Genomic DNA, 16,879 nt, shown 5'->3' on the forward strand with positions numbered 1-16,879 from the left:
TACATATGCTAAGGGGTTTTGCATATTGAGCATGATCACTTACCATTTTGGAGCATCAGTGATCAACCCTGTTTTTGGTTGGATTAATGTTGCTTATAGTCTTTAGTTTTTTTATGTTGTGTGTTATGCACTGTTATTTTTCTGATGTTCTTTTTCTTTAAACCCTGTCATTGTCACTATATTTTTGACCTATAAGTTTATATTTCACTTTGGTATCTTATAAAAAATAACAAAAAAGATGAATTAAAACACCCTACTTTAACTAATTTCAGTTTTAAGGTGACAATGAGATATTTTAAACATACTCTCATGCATGCGAATAACCAATATCTGTTAAATTCCTGCTAATAGAACAATTCTTCTACAATGATGAAGAGAGTATTTTCTTATCTTAGGGCGAAATTAATGAACTGAAAAGTTTTAGCGAAACATGTATGAAAAAGTTTCAGTTATCTTCTAAAGAGAATTGAAATACACTCCCTGGTCTGCCACTGTATGTATTCATGAATGTGAAATGATATAAGAAAAGAATATACTCATTTATTTGCACCATATTGATTAACAGATTTTAAACAATAATAACAATACAAATGTCATCCAAGTTTGTATTACTAGACTATATAAATTGTTACAACTTCCTATTAAGGATGTATTCTTCTGACTTTTCAGTCTCGTTCAGTCTCGTTGAAATCTCGTTCTTGACAATTCCCAAAACATGTGATACAAGTTGAAAATATCAATGAATTTTAAAAATATTATAATCAAACATAATTCTGTGAAAAAATTGTGTATTTACAATGAATGGTTTTTGAGTAATCCAGTTTTCAAATTTTACCAGCAATCAAGTCTGTATTTTTAGCCAAAATTTTGAGAAAATGGGTGAGGGGTACAAAAACTGATTTTACAAGAACTATGTACATCCCATATCATTTTTGTCTTTTCAAATTTCTTAGATATGTATTTTTTCAATCATTTATAACAAAAAAACTAAATAATATGCATTTTGTTCTTAAAATTGAGAAAAATCACAAAAATACAAAATTGAAAGCATAGTAAATTTTACACAAAAAAGCCTAAAAATAAGATAAAACTTTCTTATATTAACACCTGCCTATAGTTTTTTTAAGTCAAATTTATTCAGATTTGTCCACTTCATCTTTATAGAGAGTATGAAAAAAAGTTTAATTGTGGAACTGTGATTTTTTTTCACGATAATAGCCCAAAAATAGGTTAAAATCGATGAAAAATTGGAAAATCATCAAAATTGGGCATTTTCAAAGGGCCGTAGCAAAAAAAGAAGTGCACCACCATATAATTTTTTCTTCACCAATTATTTTGTTACAGTCTTATAAACCCAAAAATCGGGTTAAGAAAAAAAGTTTAATTCTAGAATTGTTTGGCTCCTCAGAGGTGTACATCCTTAAACAGCTTATTTTCATACATATAGGCTGAATAAAATGTGTGTCACACTTTTTCAAAACCACCTTTCAAAACTTCTTTCTCAAAATAAAAAAAAACCCATATATTTGAACGTACCCTTGGTATCTTCTGAATATTTTTAATAAAGAAAATAAATGCAACCGTTGTTATTTACGATATTGACTCCAAAATGTCGTGAATTCTTCTGGAAGAAAGAAGTGGTTGGACCATATGTTATTAATAAGTACAAACATATCTACTTGATCGAGCTAAACGCAATCAAATAAAGCACAAAGTACAAAGTTTTTCAATCCTTATAAGATTGAAAAGATGTTTGATTATTTTGTGCTTTTTGAGACGTGATTGAGTAGAATTCTGACTAATCTAGAGAGATATTTGATTTGTTTATCGAGGATATCACTATCAATTTTGATGTCTTCAATCTTAGAGTCCATATTAGTTTCAATGTCAGATTTGAATGTCTGTAATCTTGTTTCGGTTTCTTTGATATTTTTCACAAGACCTTCCTTAACCTCTGTTATTTCCTCTTCAAACCTCTCTGATGAGCCTTTGTTTGTAGATATATGGCTTCTCACCATCTATAAAAAAAAAAGAGTCAAAGTATGCTAAGGACTAGTTGTATATAACTCTCAGATATAACTACACAGCGTTCTATGGTTATCACCAATTACATATTCCTAGCATCTTGGTTAACATCTTATTTCTAAAAACAAGGGTTGACATAGATCAGTGTGGATAGTATTTTTGGATGTTTGACAGTGTGTTATGTCAAAAAGAGTTGTCTGTTTTTTTTCCCATAGGTTTTTATGTTAAGCTGTTGTGCACAATGACCGCCAACATGACATTTGTACCAAACACCAAAATATAAGCAGTATCTTTTATTGAATGTTTAGTTTTAGTTCAAGTCTGTGTGGTAGAGACACTAATTGCATGGATTAACAAATGATTCTGATAAAATATGTACCACATCTTTGATCTTAAATAGCAGCAAAAACTAAAAATTAACATGAATAAGAGAGGAATACATTGGGTACATTTCTGAATGATGTGGATTTAATACTAGTATGTGAGATGACTTCAGAGAACCTGCATCAATGAAATAATTGTATAGTTCTATTTATACTCCTTTGTGTTGGTCATTCCTTAATTGGGTTTATCCACAAAAACTGTTAATTAGTTATGAATTTTCTTAATATCATTGGTACAAATTTCGTTTCAATGTCGAAATAAATTGTTTCTTCGAAGATTTCTAACAGTTTTATGTAGCGATACTACCTGGCATGAAGCTTGGGGCTATATTTCTAGAAATCATGACCAACACTGCGTTATACAATGACATTTTATGTAATGGAAATTGTTTTTGCTATAAGTTAAAAATGTTAACTTTATCAATAATAATAATTATTATTAATGTCGTCATATCATAATTTTGATTTCTACACGGTACGAATTTAAGAAAAAAAACCAAGTGGAAACTTCTCAAAAATGCAAATACAAGTAAGAAAAGAAAAGAAAAAAGGACAGTTCTTATTATATATTTTGTATGTGTTTTTTCTATTGTTTTTTTTTATGTTTAGCAATGTTCGTTCTTTTAATCAGACATCGAAAAGTTATAGATAACTATCATAAATATGTATAGCCCTTATTCAATTTGTTAAGTTAATATTTTACTTTTCTGAAATCTTCATTACTGAACCCATCTATATGAACATTTTTCTCCAGGCTTTCCAGTTTTTTAACAACAGTTTGAATGAGGTTTTTAGCTTCTGCTTCTAAGAGACTTATCGTTCGGTCCAGTTGGTCCATTTCCTTTGTGTTCTGATCTTTAATCAAGTCCTGGAGTGAGAAAACAATTGTGCAAGACCGCACTTGAACCGTTTGTTCAGTATCAAAATGTTGTAGAGCACAAGCATATTTTCAAAATCGTTCGAATATACTACAAAATAATAATTAAAAAAAAGCACAGGTAAATTGAACAACAGACACACTCCTAATAAATCTACTTACTATGATTTATGAAAGGATCATTTAATGATTGATTTAATTGATTTTATCGATTTGTGTTAAGCGCCACTTTTATCATTATTCTGCTATTTCAATTTTTACTTAAAGAGAAGCCAAGTACCCACCAACCTTCGACAAGACAACTGACAATCTTAGTCAATAAAGATTGGACTCGAGTGCACCTGCCATGTGATGGATTCGGACTCACAATATCAGTGTTGACAGGCTAGTGATACAGTAGTTTCACTACTTGAGCCATGCGGCAACCGTGGAAGATGTATTTGTTCAAGGCAATCGAGACAGTAAAGAATAGTTTCCAATATTCAAAGGGAAACTAGACGAGAGAATAAAGAAAGACAGCAAAGAAGAAACAAAACAAAAGGAGAAAACCAGTCATTTCCCTGATTAACAACAGATAAATCGACTAATCAAACTGTAAAGAAACCATGCTAATTATCATAACTAGAAAACGAGGTAGCTGCAAAATTGAAAATTATTTAGAATACCATAAATAAGGTAAAATAAGAAAACGACAGCTCTTTAAATAGACTTATTGGTGATATCAAACAAAATACGAAAATTCTCTAGATATACCAAAAGCCAGAAAGCAAATCAAGTAATGAAAATAGCAGAAACTAATTGCAAGAATGCGGAATCGATATATTACAAACTGCTACAAAAAATTCATAATGCTACCAAAGCAAAGTGACCTGATGCATCCACCACTGTGTATTGCAAGAAATATCAACTGAGGTAAAAGCGGCAGAAACAGTAGTTTAGATGTGTTCAAATCTTGCCAATCGATTAGGACGAAAAAAAACCAAGGTACATCACTACATCTGATTGTATAGTTAATATTTGGAAGATTGGTTTTCTTTTTGTCTTTGGGAAAATTCTGTGTGAATTCTGCTTCAAATGTGTACAAACAAGTCAGCATGAAGAGTAAATAAGTACCCATTAAAATACTGACTGTTTGCTGAAATATCAATCCACCAAACTCAAAAAAATTGTTGTCGATCAAAATGTCTAACATTTTGATGATATCATCTTCGGTGTGTTTGTGAAAAAAAAAAGTTTAATAAAAATACCGAACTACAAAGCAAATTTTCAGTGTGGTTTTCATTTACTAGTAGTTACATTTTTCATGACCTTACTAGCTAATAATTTCATCTTCCTTTCCCATATTTTGCAGAACACACTCTGTTTAATGTGATAGAGCATAGATTATAGTATGAAAGAATAGAAAAATCAAATGTTTTGATATATTGAACTGAAAATTGTATAGATTGTGATCGAAGCGTTCGGAGTAGATCTTTAGAATTTTCAAGAATCCACATCCAATTAATAACGCTGGAGTGTATATACATAATAAATATTTCTTCCCAATATTTTTGAAAGCCATCGTTTACATGTGTAAAATGCTTTTATGATATTATAAGTTATCTACGTTCATATCCGTAGATATGGATATTTTAACACCCTGAAGTACCTCAGTACACCATGAGTCGTAGCCGAAGGGTGTACAGGGTACTGAAGGGTGTTAAAATATCCATATCTACGGATATGAACGTAGATAACGAATTTATCCCCGGTCTTAGTCCGAATCGGGCGAGTTTTATGAAAATTCGGGTACAAAGTGTATCGTGAAAACAACGTTTTTTTCATTATCTAAAAAAGTTTTATTGTAATTTGGAAATTTTACATATTTTTTACGGGGTGTAGGGTACTACCTTTGGTAGAACCCTACAGGTAGTCAAATTTAAGACGTTTTTAATACGGAGACAGAGAAACTGGATTGAGTCAAATTTGGCGCTCAATGTTGTGAGAGTTACGTCATAGATGGTATGACGTCAACGTGGGTTCTTTGCATAGCTAGGTCAGTAGTCCCATTCCTTGAAAATGTGGCAGTCAAGTGATGCATTTAATGAAATGAGTGTAGATGATCGGCATAATAGGACAAAATCGTTAATGAATTAAATATTTAATTACAAACATCATGGATAATCTACAGAATTCAATATTTCACAAGGAGCAATCATGGAACTAAGGAAAACTTGCGTGAAGTTCCCCGGGATAATGGTTAGCAACGTCCGGGGATATGGGTTTATCCCCGGCTTAGTATATTTCTAGGATTTCGATTGGTTAACGCACGTCGTTACAAAACCCATAGCCCCTGGGTGTTGCTAACCCATATCCCCGGACGTTGCTAACCATTATCCCGGGGAACTTCACGCAAGTTTCCCTTAGTTCCATGATTGCTCCTTGTGAAATATTGAATTCTGTAGATTATCCATGACGTTTGTTATTAAATATTTAATTCATTAACGATTTTGTCCTATTATGCCGATCATTTACACTCATCACTTAACTGCCTCATTTTCAAGGAATGGGACTGCTGACCTAGCTTTGCAAATGACCCACGTTGACGTCACACCATCTATGACGTAACTCTCACAACATAGAGCGCCAAATTTGACTCAATCCAGTTACTCTGTCTCCGTATTAAAAACGTCTTATATTTGACTACCTGTAGGGTTCTACCAAAGGTAGTACCCTACACCCCGTAAAAAATATGTAAAATATCCAAATTTCAATAAAACTTTTTTAGATAATGAAAAAAACGTTGTTTTCACGTTACACTTTGTATCCGAATTTCCATAAAACTCGCCCGATTCGGACTAAGACCGGGGATAAATTCGTTATCTACGTTCATATCCGTAGATATGGATATTTTAACACCCTGAAGTACCCCAGTACGCCATTATATATTTATAAACGAGTCTAAATTGAAAACTACGTTCAAACCTATGATTGCGTTGGATAAAAACCGCAATTTTTATACGTGTGCATGTAAAACAAATTTAGTTGTAGAAGGGTCTAAAAACAGCACAAACAACATTTTCCAAAAGACCAAAAAAGTGAAGAAGTATATTTAAACAAAACACATTTGACTAACAGGTCGAACAACTGATGTTCTTTAACCCTGCTGACTGCCATTGGCGATTGCCAAATAAAATTGATCACAAGATGTAACAAAATGGATCTTAATTTAAATTTAATACTAAACAGAATTTTTTTTACTTGTGGCCACGATGTTATGCCACAAACATAAAGTGACAATATTTTTTTAGTACACCAGATCCGGATTTCGACAATAAATGTCTCTTCAGTGATGTTAGGGATCGAAACGGTATTTGGAAGGCCATATAAAAAGTATCCTCATTTTTAGATAGACTCTTGAATTTTAAGAGCCAATATAGGATGAACGGATCATATAAACCGGAGGGAAAATATGATACAAGCCCAAACGAAAAAATATTAACGAGTCTAATTTGAAAACTACGTTCAAACCTATGATTGCGTTGGATAAAAACCGCAATTTTTATACGTGTGCATGTAAAACAAATTTCGTTGTATATTTATGATATACATGTATATATTTATGATATACATGTATATATTTATGATATACATGTATATATTTATGCTATACATGTATATATTTATGATATACATGTATATATTTATGATATACCTATAAGCTGTTTTGCTCCTGGTCTGAAATAAAGGAAACTAGTAAACAAGTGAACTTAAATTTTGTCCAGGCGAATTTTCTAAAGTTCAATAAAACATTCATAATTGATTTTTAAAAATCGTAAAAGGGCAGGCCAGACATTTTCATTGATTAATACTGTGACTAAAACATTAATTGATTCCGTTTGAAGACTAAAATCACATATTACATAATAATTTTAATCAATACATTTTATTCTCCATTTAGCAGTTGATACTGCACAGAGGAATAATTACTAGTAATATCAGAAATTGTTTGGAAATATAATCATAGATTTTTGGTACATATCATTATGAATTAAAAAATCCTTGACGAAATAAACAAAAACAAAGTATTATAATATGAGTATGTGATTTTTTATTTTAATCCTGCAAGCAGCAAACAATAATACTTATTATTTGCTCTTTGTGTGGTGTCCTACCTCTATATTGAGCACCCAGTGTTCACTTTTTAAACATGTCGATTTCTACAAGAATATCTAAGAAACCTGTTCGGTATATAAGAGTTAAAAGTTTCAAAGTTAGATACAAGAATACAAAAGAAGTTCATACATGACATAGATTGATAGTAAATATACAGATTATTTGAACTTGCTATATGAATCGAAACAGGAGAAAAACTTGGTGAACATCAGTTTGTACAGATTATACAAATCAATTGATTTCCAATAGACGAGTGTGCATTACACATGTTACATAATTGTCTATGTAAAATACAGATTGAATCTGTGATTGTATATTGTGTTCATTTATTTGACTTATTGGAATAAGAGAGAGGCGAAAAACACCAAAGGGACATTCAAACTCATAAATCGAAAATAAACTGACAAAGCCATGACGAAAAAGACCAACATAGAAAACTTAAGACTGAGCGACACGAACCAAACAAAAAATCTTAGATGCTCCGGCGGGGTAAGCAGATCCGGCTCCATATGTGACACCGTCGTTTTTGCTCATGTTAATACAAACCTGGGAACAAGTCTAATTGGGAAGATCTCATTTGTCGAAAAGGGGACGGATTGTAGTAACGATATTTGAAAAATCATATTAGGAAATACAAGTCCAGGAATATCGTATCAACTGGGCGATATATACTCCGTATGAAGACACTGCTTGCATGTTGTTTATTAAATTGGAAAGTTAACCATTGGAAAGCTGTATTCATTTCTTTTGTCGTAAAGTTTTGTTTTTCAACCAATCTGCATAGTTAATTTCTAGATGCAAGTCAATATAAGAGGCAGACTTAATTGTTAATTGTATCTGTTGTATCCTTTATCTCAAGTTCGATGGGATAGAAGCGTTCAACATAGTCATTACATTTTGAAATATTTAGTGAGAGAACATCATCTGCAGATAGCGAAAAGTTAAGTTAAACTTTCTTTGTAGTTCCTTTATGAAGTCAATCCCATGTGGATACAGGAACAAGTCGTCACAAAGAGAGGCCAGTTGGTTTTCCCATGAGAATGTCGAATATTTGTAGACAAACACATCCTCCAAACGTTACTAATATGTTGTCAATAAAAAAATCAAGCATCTTGACCATGTTTGTTTCAGATTTTTTTTTTTTTTTTTTTTTTTTTTTTTTTTTTTATATCAGAGTGATTTTTTACAAAGTAGGATTTTTCAATCTCTAAAACAAGATACTTTTGTCTACGTTAGTCATTCTTTTTATGAAACAAAGAAGGACTAACTCTTCTAATTTGTCATTTAGTTTGGAATGGGGAATACTAGTGTACAGAGTAGAAAGGACAACTGTTGTAATACTACTGCAAGATGAAAGAGTCTTAGAATGTATGTACTCAAAAAGATCTTTGGAATTGTTTAGTATCCACATCTGATTCACGTCATTTCTAGAATAGTTAGTTTCACAATAACTTTAATTCACGACTTAGATTGCTGATAAAAAATAATGTTAATAATTTAGAGAGGTTTCGTGCAGCACTTGAAAGACCCGGCAATATACCGTTGTTTGTAAGGAAACCTCAGGAAACTTATGTAGTTGATGTATCGAATGAAGTAATGGACTAGTTCATATATTCATCTTTGGTTAAAAGACCAAAGGAAAATTGAACAGACCTATGATTAAAATCATAATAGAATAAGACAAGGAAAATATCGTTTTTCTTATTCTCTTTTTCCTCAAATGCGTTTGCTTTTATTTTATAAACAAATGGTGTTATTGGTCTAAGTTGTATGGTTAAAAAAAGTATATTTATCTTTTGAAATAACCCTTTCCTTTAATAATGCAAACATAGACCTATATAGTAGCTTACTTCTTCGTAATTTGATCTCGGGTGGAAAGTTGTCTCATTTGCATACCATTAGTGGTTTGAAATATTCCTCATTTCAAAACTAAATATATGTGAGTAAAATAACAAAGTAATGATCGGTACATTTGATTCATTTACTGAACTAATTATTCTCTTATGAAAGGGTTGTTGTCAATAAAATCTTACAGAATTTAATAATAAAAGATGGAAAGATAGAAAGTAGCAGATTGAGCTAATTTTGAAATTACATATATTCCAACATAATATGTATTGAGCGAACAATCCTTGCCCCCTTTATTCGTACTATTAAACGAAATCGGCCGCGATACATTCAGATACGTTGGTTATGTATAGAGTAATGTCATTTCATTGGAAATTTCTATTGATTTAGTATTTTATTACCATATCATTCTTCCATGTGATTCTCTCTTCCTTCAGTTTAGTAGTGATGCTGTGGTTTGTTCTCGCTAAGGACTTCAATGCTGCTTTTTTCCACACTTGTAAGGCATTTCTGGTGAACATGTTAGAGGTATGAACTCTACCTCTTATACTGTCCATGTAAATTCTCCTCTTCTCATCCGATGCGTATAATTCTTTCTTGATACAATTAATCAATGACTCGATCTCATCGTTCAGTTTACATAGCTCCAATATATTCTGTAGATAAATTAGGAAAGAATATATATTAAGATTAAAAACGTATTTGACGTACACCTGCTAAATTAAATTGGATATGCTCATTTTCCATGAAAATGTGTTACTTATGTTTGATTTCTTTTCGCATATAAAAAAAAACCATATCAATCCTGCAATCGTTTTTATAGTCACATATCTAAATACTTGGGAAAAAAATAGAAGGTGAACAATGGCATTATACGGATGAGCAATTCGGAGCAGAGGTATATGGGTATATACATTTGTTTTGTAGTGTTAACATGATTTACGAATTGATATGCAACTATGAAAATAGCAGGCCAATACTTCCAAATCAGTGTCAGAAGATTTTATAACTTTTTGGAATTTTGGATCCTCAATGCTCTTCAACTTTGTACTTGTTTGGCTTTATAAATATTTTGATATGAGCGTCACTGATGAGTCTTATGTAGACGAAACGCGCGTCTGGCGTAAATTATAATCCTGGTACCTTTGATAACTATTTACACCACTGGGTCGATGCCACTGCTGGTGGACGTTTCGTCCCCGAGGGTATCACCAGCCCAGTAGTTAACACTTCGGTGTTGACATGAATATCAATAATGTGGTCAGTTTTATAAATTTCCTGTTTACCAAACTTTGAATTTTTGAAAAACTAAGGATTTTCTTATCCCAGGCATAGATTACCTTAGCCGTATTTGGCACAACTTTTTTGGAATTTTGGATGCTCAATGCTCTTCAACTTTGTACTTGTTTGGCTTTATAAATATTTTATTATGAGCGTCACTGATGAGTCTTATGTAGACGAAACGCGCGTCTGGCGTACTAAATTATTATCCTGGTACCTTTGATAACTATTATAACAATGGAATCGTAACCTTTGTCAGTTGCATATTTTTGCATGAAGAAAAGTTTTTGTATCGGCTTCTTCCTGTTTGATTATAAGCTCATACCATTCTACGCTATTTCATTTTCAACATATATTTTGTGGCACATACTTCCATGTGATACAAATAAATCAATACACGCAAGTGTAAATCTATAGGATTGTTTACTCTATTCCGAAACAAAGAATTCAAAAAAGAGCAACTTTGTTTCTCCCAACTGACAAACATTTCTTCCATTGCAAAGAACACGATTGTGATGGTCTAGAACTTATCGTAATGATTTGTCCTCCCAAGGACCTGCCGTTCTAATTTTCTATGGATATTGTGGGATACTAATCAGTGACAAAATCAATGCGGGATCTCTTTTCGAAACTAAACGGATGGTTTTTGAAATAACAATTGCCGAATTAGAAAAAGTGCTTGGTATCCTAGTAATGGATTGAATAACTGCCATGCCATCAAATATCCACATGCTTTCCTAAGGAATGGCCCTTTTCTAAAAGACCACACAGGACAGATTTATTATTCTTTACATGTGTACCATCAAAATTTGCAAGAGACCATGGAATGGGACCTAATTCAAACTGGAGAACCTCTCTCATATCCAACTGTCTTGTCTGGGCTATGACAAGCAGGAGACTTTTATTTCCTTTTTTGAAAATGTAAGTAAGGATTTTCTTTTGATCGGTTTGAAGATATCGGTTGACTTTTGAATAAGCCGTTCAGTAAAGAAAATATCTGAAGCAAATTTTCCCTTTTCATAAGCGTTTAGAAGGTCACACATTAATTCCGAAGAAGCAACAGAACCCGAGAACAAGCCATATAACTGCTCAGATGTTTCAAATGGATTTGGCCACTTTTGCAGTATCTGAAACAATTTCAAAACATCAGCTTCGTCTCGATTCATTCGAGTTTTAAGGATATTGAAGCTCTTTCATGTGCATTTAACAACCAACGTTTAACAGAATCTTTTTTTTTTAACTGAAAACAACAATGCCAATTTTTTTTGTATCTCTAAGAAACCTGAGAAAGTAAAAAGTCTAGCCAAATCCCAAAACTGACTATTTGACGTTCGTTCAAAGCGATGTTTGTCGATTGAATGACTTAACAATCTCAAGTCAATCACTACATATCTAAAACACAAAATATTATCAGGCACACTTTTATTGAGTTCGATAGAGTGTACCTTTTTTGAACGCAAAAATTTAACATTAATTTGTAATTTTTTCATAAATATTTCGTTACACATTCACTTTATAAAAAAAATTGTCTCACAAAAACAACATTAATAGACAATTAAATGTTTGTTTTCAGTTGCAAATTGTTAATGCTTATGTGTGAATACATTGTAAATGTTGTATACTGAATCGAAGATGGTAATGTGATGATTTCCGCACGTACATATGTTTTATTAAATAATTCACATTTTAGACGATATTTAAATACTGCAAATGGTTTAAACATTGCATAATGATCAATTCTAAAGTTTAATTTACAAAAACGGGTAATTGTATAACGAATTTCTTTATGAAATGAGAAAATATACCTTAATTTTAAACCAAAAAAATCGGATTGTTTGTAATGTAAAAAAAATAAAATCTAGTGTTACATGTACATTAAATATGATAGTTTAATATCTGTTTTGGGATGTTTATACTCATACTTAAGTCTTTTGTTTTTTATAATCGTTTTATATTAAAAAATTTATATACAAATTACTTACTCGTTATTGATTAATGAGAGGACCAATGAAAGGGACGTTTTCAAACCTCTTTTGTGCACTTTTTTTTTTAGTATAACACCTTGTATTTTATCAATAAGATAATGAAGTTGAATTCTATCAAAAAAATCGCGGTACTCTGGGGTGTAACACAAACTCCTTAACTAGAGCGCTTTTGAAAACTAGCTTTTGGACTTAAGAGGTATAAAGCAATGTAACGAAAATGTTTTGGTAAGGAAATTCAAATTTTGAATAATTCGCATAAAAAACTAAATAGGGACGCATGAAGACATAGTGTGTTTGAGATTATGAGAAAGATTCAATAAAAGTTATAATTGGCTTGTTAATCCTGGTATCTATGATGAGTTTATTTGCGAGGAGTTGCGGATACAAAATGTGAACCATTAAAATAATGTAATTTGCAAAATCCATGTGTGGGTAAAGGAAATGTAAATAAATAAAATTTGGTGTTTTTACTGTCTTCTGATTAGTTAAAATTATTAGTTTTATTTTCAATGTTGTCAATTTTGATGGCGACACGCCCACTCTGACGTTGTGTATTCATACGCCAACATGTGTGTACGTTGTTATTGTTATATAAATAATATAAAAAGTTCTTTGAGCCTTATTTTTGATAGAAATTTATTTATAATGAATGGCAATAATTTATTTTGATTTTATTGAACCATAAAACTATTTTTTGACTCTTCACATTTAAATAATCCGCTTCGCGGAATATTCAATGTGAAGAGTCAAAAATTAGTTTTATGGTTCGATAAATTCAAATAGATAATAGCCATTCATTAAATAAAAAATACTTCTGACCAAAAAAAAATCATCGGAGGAGGAAATTGTATTTTATATGGAAAACATTTTGAAACAGTTTCATTAAATCATGATATTAAAGGGTCTAAGGAGGAGATGCAGTTTTATATAATCTTATAATGTACCTATATGAAGTTCCATTTTCCTATTTTTTCAAGTTCAAAGTTCAAAAACCTTATCCATAGAAGAATATCAGTACTTTTTAGAAAAAATAAGCATTTATATCGTCTTATTCTTAGCCCCAATCATTATTCAGATTAACCCATAAGCCAGCGGCTATAAAAGGCCTGTGTCGCTCATTGTATCTTCAACAAAGGTAACTTTTTATTTAAAAAAATAACTAGAGGCCCTCAAGAGCTTGATTCACTAACCTGTATTTGTTTGCTTAAATTGGAGAAGATTTTCAAATGTGGCAAATATGATCATTTTGTGTAAAATTGTCTTTAATAACTCCTTAAGGGACAATTGACAATTTTGGTCATTTTAACTTTTTTGTAGATCTTACTTTGCTGAACATTATTGCTGTTTACAGTTTATCTCTATCTATGATAATATTCAAGAGAATAACAAAAACTGCAAAATTTCCCTAAAATTATCACCTCTGTATTGTATCTCGTTAGTCTGTCGTCTGTGATCAAGGCCTTTTCGCTGTTTAGTATCATCAGCTGTTCTACTCTTTGTTTAGTCTGCTTGGTCTCATAGGTTGCTTGGATGTAGCGTCCGTTGCAATCACTTAACTTTGCTGACATACATTGGACTGCTTGGCTTAACGATTTTTCCAAGTGTGTGTAAGACGACCGCATGTGATTAATAGCATTGTCATTTCTGTTCACCACTTTTAACATTCTCTACAAGAGAAGATAATCAGAAAATATGGACACATTACTTCATTATAAGAATGAAGAAAATTATAGCAGGTCTTAAAAACACTAGTATTAGATAAAGGCAACAGTAGTATTCTGGAGTTCAAAAGTCATAAATACATTTAAAAAAAAAACGGGTTACAAACCAAAACGGAGAGAAACACATAAACTATAACACAGAGACACAGAAGTGCAAAAAAAAAAAACAAACGCCAACACACATATAAACGAACTATTCGATTACAACTGCCATATTCCTGGCTTGATAAAGGACATTTTAAGAAAAAAAATGGTGGGTTGAACCTGGTTAAATGGCAAGCCAAACCTCATGCATTTAATGGCTAGCCAAACCTCCATGCAGGCATTAATAGCTAGCCAAACCTCCATGCAGGCATTAATAGCTAGCCAAACCTCCATGCAGGCATTAATAGCTAGCCAAACCTCCAGGCATTAAGAACTATTAGTACATTTAAAGGTCGATCAAACGAATGTTCTAACGGACCGCATCCTTTTCGGAGAATAAGTCATTCATTCATAAATATGGCAAAAAATGGACTTGCAGCAGTATTCATAAATTTGTTGAAAAGGAGTAGGTCCAGTAAGGGCCAATTTTGGCCCCAAATTTCAGGTTCATCTGATGAAAATTTTTGACACTTTTTAAACACTTAAGTGTCTACTTTAGTTGATTCAATTAATTTATGTGAAAGATTTGAACTGATTTAGTCATTAAGGACGCTCACATTCAAGCTTTTAAATGTTATAAATCTATCAAATATGCCATAATATGTCACTTTTCACATAGTTTTTGTCAAAAATGAAAGTGGCCGCATCCGTGTTCATCCTCAATCTTTATATATATTAGGTATTATCATCAAATACAACTTACTTTTAAGTATAAAAGAATGAACACAAATGCGGCCACATCCATTTAAGGCGGAAACCGTCTAAAATTTAGCTCAAATGCTAAAACTATGAAGATTTCAGTAATTTAGCATGACTTAATGATGCTAGAACCCGTCAAATATGCATTGTAGTGTCAAAATCAGCCCTTATGTATGTAACAGAAGTATTCTACTTTCCAATAAATAGCTAAACGTTTACATTTTGAATTTCACAGTTTTGTAAAACTGCTACATTTTGGGGCCAAAAAGGGGTCTTACTGAATCTACTCCTTTACTTAAATCAAATTCTCGACATACCTTCATCGTGTGCATTCAATTTTGCAAATTAAAACTACCCTACCTAAAACAAAGTGTCTGATAAAATAGTGAACAAAATAAAAACAAATGAACAAAAACAAATTAGGTCAAGGTGAACTGACATTTGCCTGATTGTACTGTTGCAGATTGAGATTTACACTCATCTAGTAGTACTGACTATTTTCTGTTTGGAGCTGTATTTTTCAATATCGTTACATGTATGTTAGATAGCGGTCAGACACGCTCTCAATTTCATAACTGAAATCCAATATCTGATTTCTTACTTTTGCTAAGTTTTCAGTGATGTTCACAAGTTGTATACGGGAGTGTTTATCACTTGATCAATACTGGTTTGATGGAAGGAGTTATTTCCATCCAGATAGTTTATAACACATCTAAAGATAATATGATTTATAATCTTGGAATTGGTCTGACGTAATGGAAATAATTCCGAATTTATTTATTTTCAAACTAAAGAATAAAGAAATGAAGGACCCCCCTATCCAGAACCTCGTATATTTAGTTCTGGTTTCACTTCTATTTTCTGTAATGGCATAATATTAGATTTTAGTTGCTGGTAGTACAAATCTAGAATGTTGTTTTCTTTTATGATTTCGGTTACAACTTTTTTGATGTTGTGCTCGCTCGTTATGATAGATATTTGTACGATATTATTAAGGTTGATGATTCTAGTGTTTCGTTTTTCCAGTTTTAATAATATTCAGGAAAATTGAAGTCGCCCATCAATATGTATCTGTTCTATGTGTGTCTTTCTTTATTAAGTGGAAGGAATGCTAGCCTTAGTGTTAATGCGAACATTACGAATGGCACTTAATGTTATTGACAAACCTCGAAATCTTCAGTGGCAGTTTTTACTGAAGTTTCCATGGTTCCAATAATCCATTTCCTTTGAAGTTTAAGAGTTTCTCGGAAAAACTGCACTACTGCTGCATCCCGACTGTTACGAGGGAGTGGATCTTCCTGGTCCAAAGAATGTGCGGATGTTGTGATAGAGTTATTTCTACCGTCTTCAAGATGAGAACCATGTTTGAAATGTTCATATAATGGTCGGTTTGATGCCATTCCTGTTTGCGGATAGTTTTTTACCAGATGACATTCTTTTCGATTTTGGCTATTGTGCGGACATTCGTCCTGTAGACTTTTTGTTCCTCGTGTTGTATTCATTCTACATACAGATCCACTTTTGTCCATGTCTACGTAAAGATAAAGAATGATTCTTTAAATTTGTAGCTAATATTTAAAAAGAAAATGTGTTAATGATTTGCTAAATTATCACCCTCAAAGTTTTCAATTGATTTTCTTTACGTGAGAAGACCGCATAAAAACACCTGCTTTATATGAATGTCATTTGAAAATAATGTACTCCGCATAACAATCCCTGAATGTACTAACATGTAGTCTGCAACTTAAACTATAGTCGATT

At 32.0% G+C, this 16,879-nt stretch overlaps 1 protein-coding gene across 1 annotated transcript; it reads right to left on the bottom strand.

Annotated features, from left to right (window-relative positions):
* Positions 1–520: 520 nt before the first annotated feature.
* Positions 521–16,648, bottom strand: LOC143064212 (uncharacterized). The gene is made up of 5 exons (XM_076236866.1): positions 16,285–16,648; positions 13,973–14,221; positions 9,690–9,944; positions 3,112–3,276; positions 521–2,018 (listed from the first exon to the last, which is right to left on the bottom strand). The coding sequence occupies exons 1-5, from the start codon at positions 16,645–16,647 to the stop codon at positions 1,758–1,760; spliced, it is 1,293 nt and encodes a 430-aa protein (XP_076092981.1). The 5' UTR covers position 16,648; the 3' UTR covers positions 521–1,757.
* Positions 16,649–16,879: the final 231 nt, after the last annotated feature.

This window comes from Mytilus galloprovincialis, chromosome 2 (assembly GCF_965363235.1).
Source record: "Mytilus galloprovincialis chromosome 2, xbMytGall1.hap1.1, whole genome shotgun sequence".
NCBI classification, from domain to species: Eukaryota; Metazoa; Mollusca; class Bivalvia; order Mytilida; family Mytilidae; genus Mytilus; species Mytilus galloprovincialis.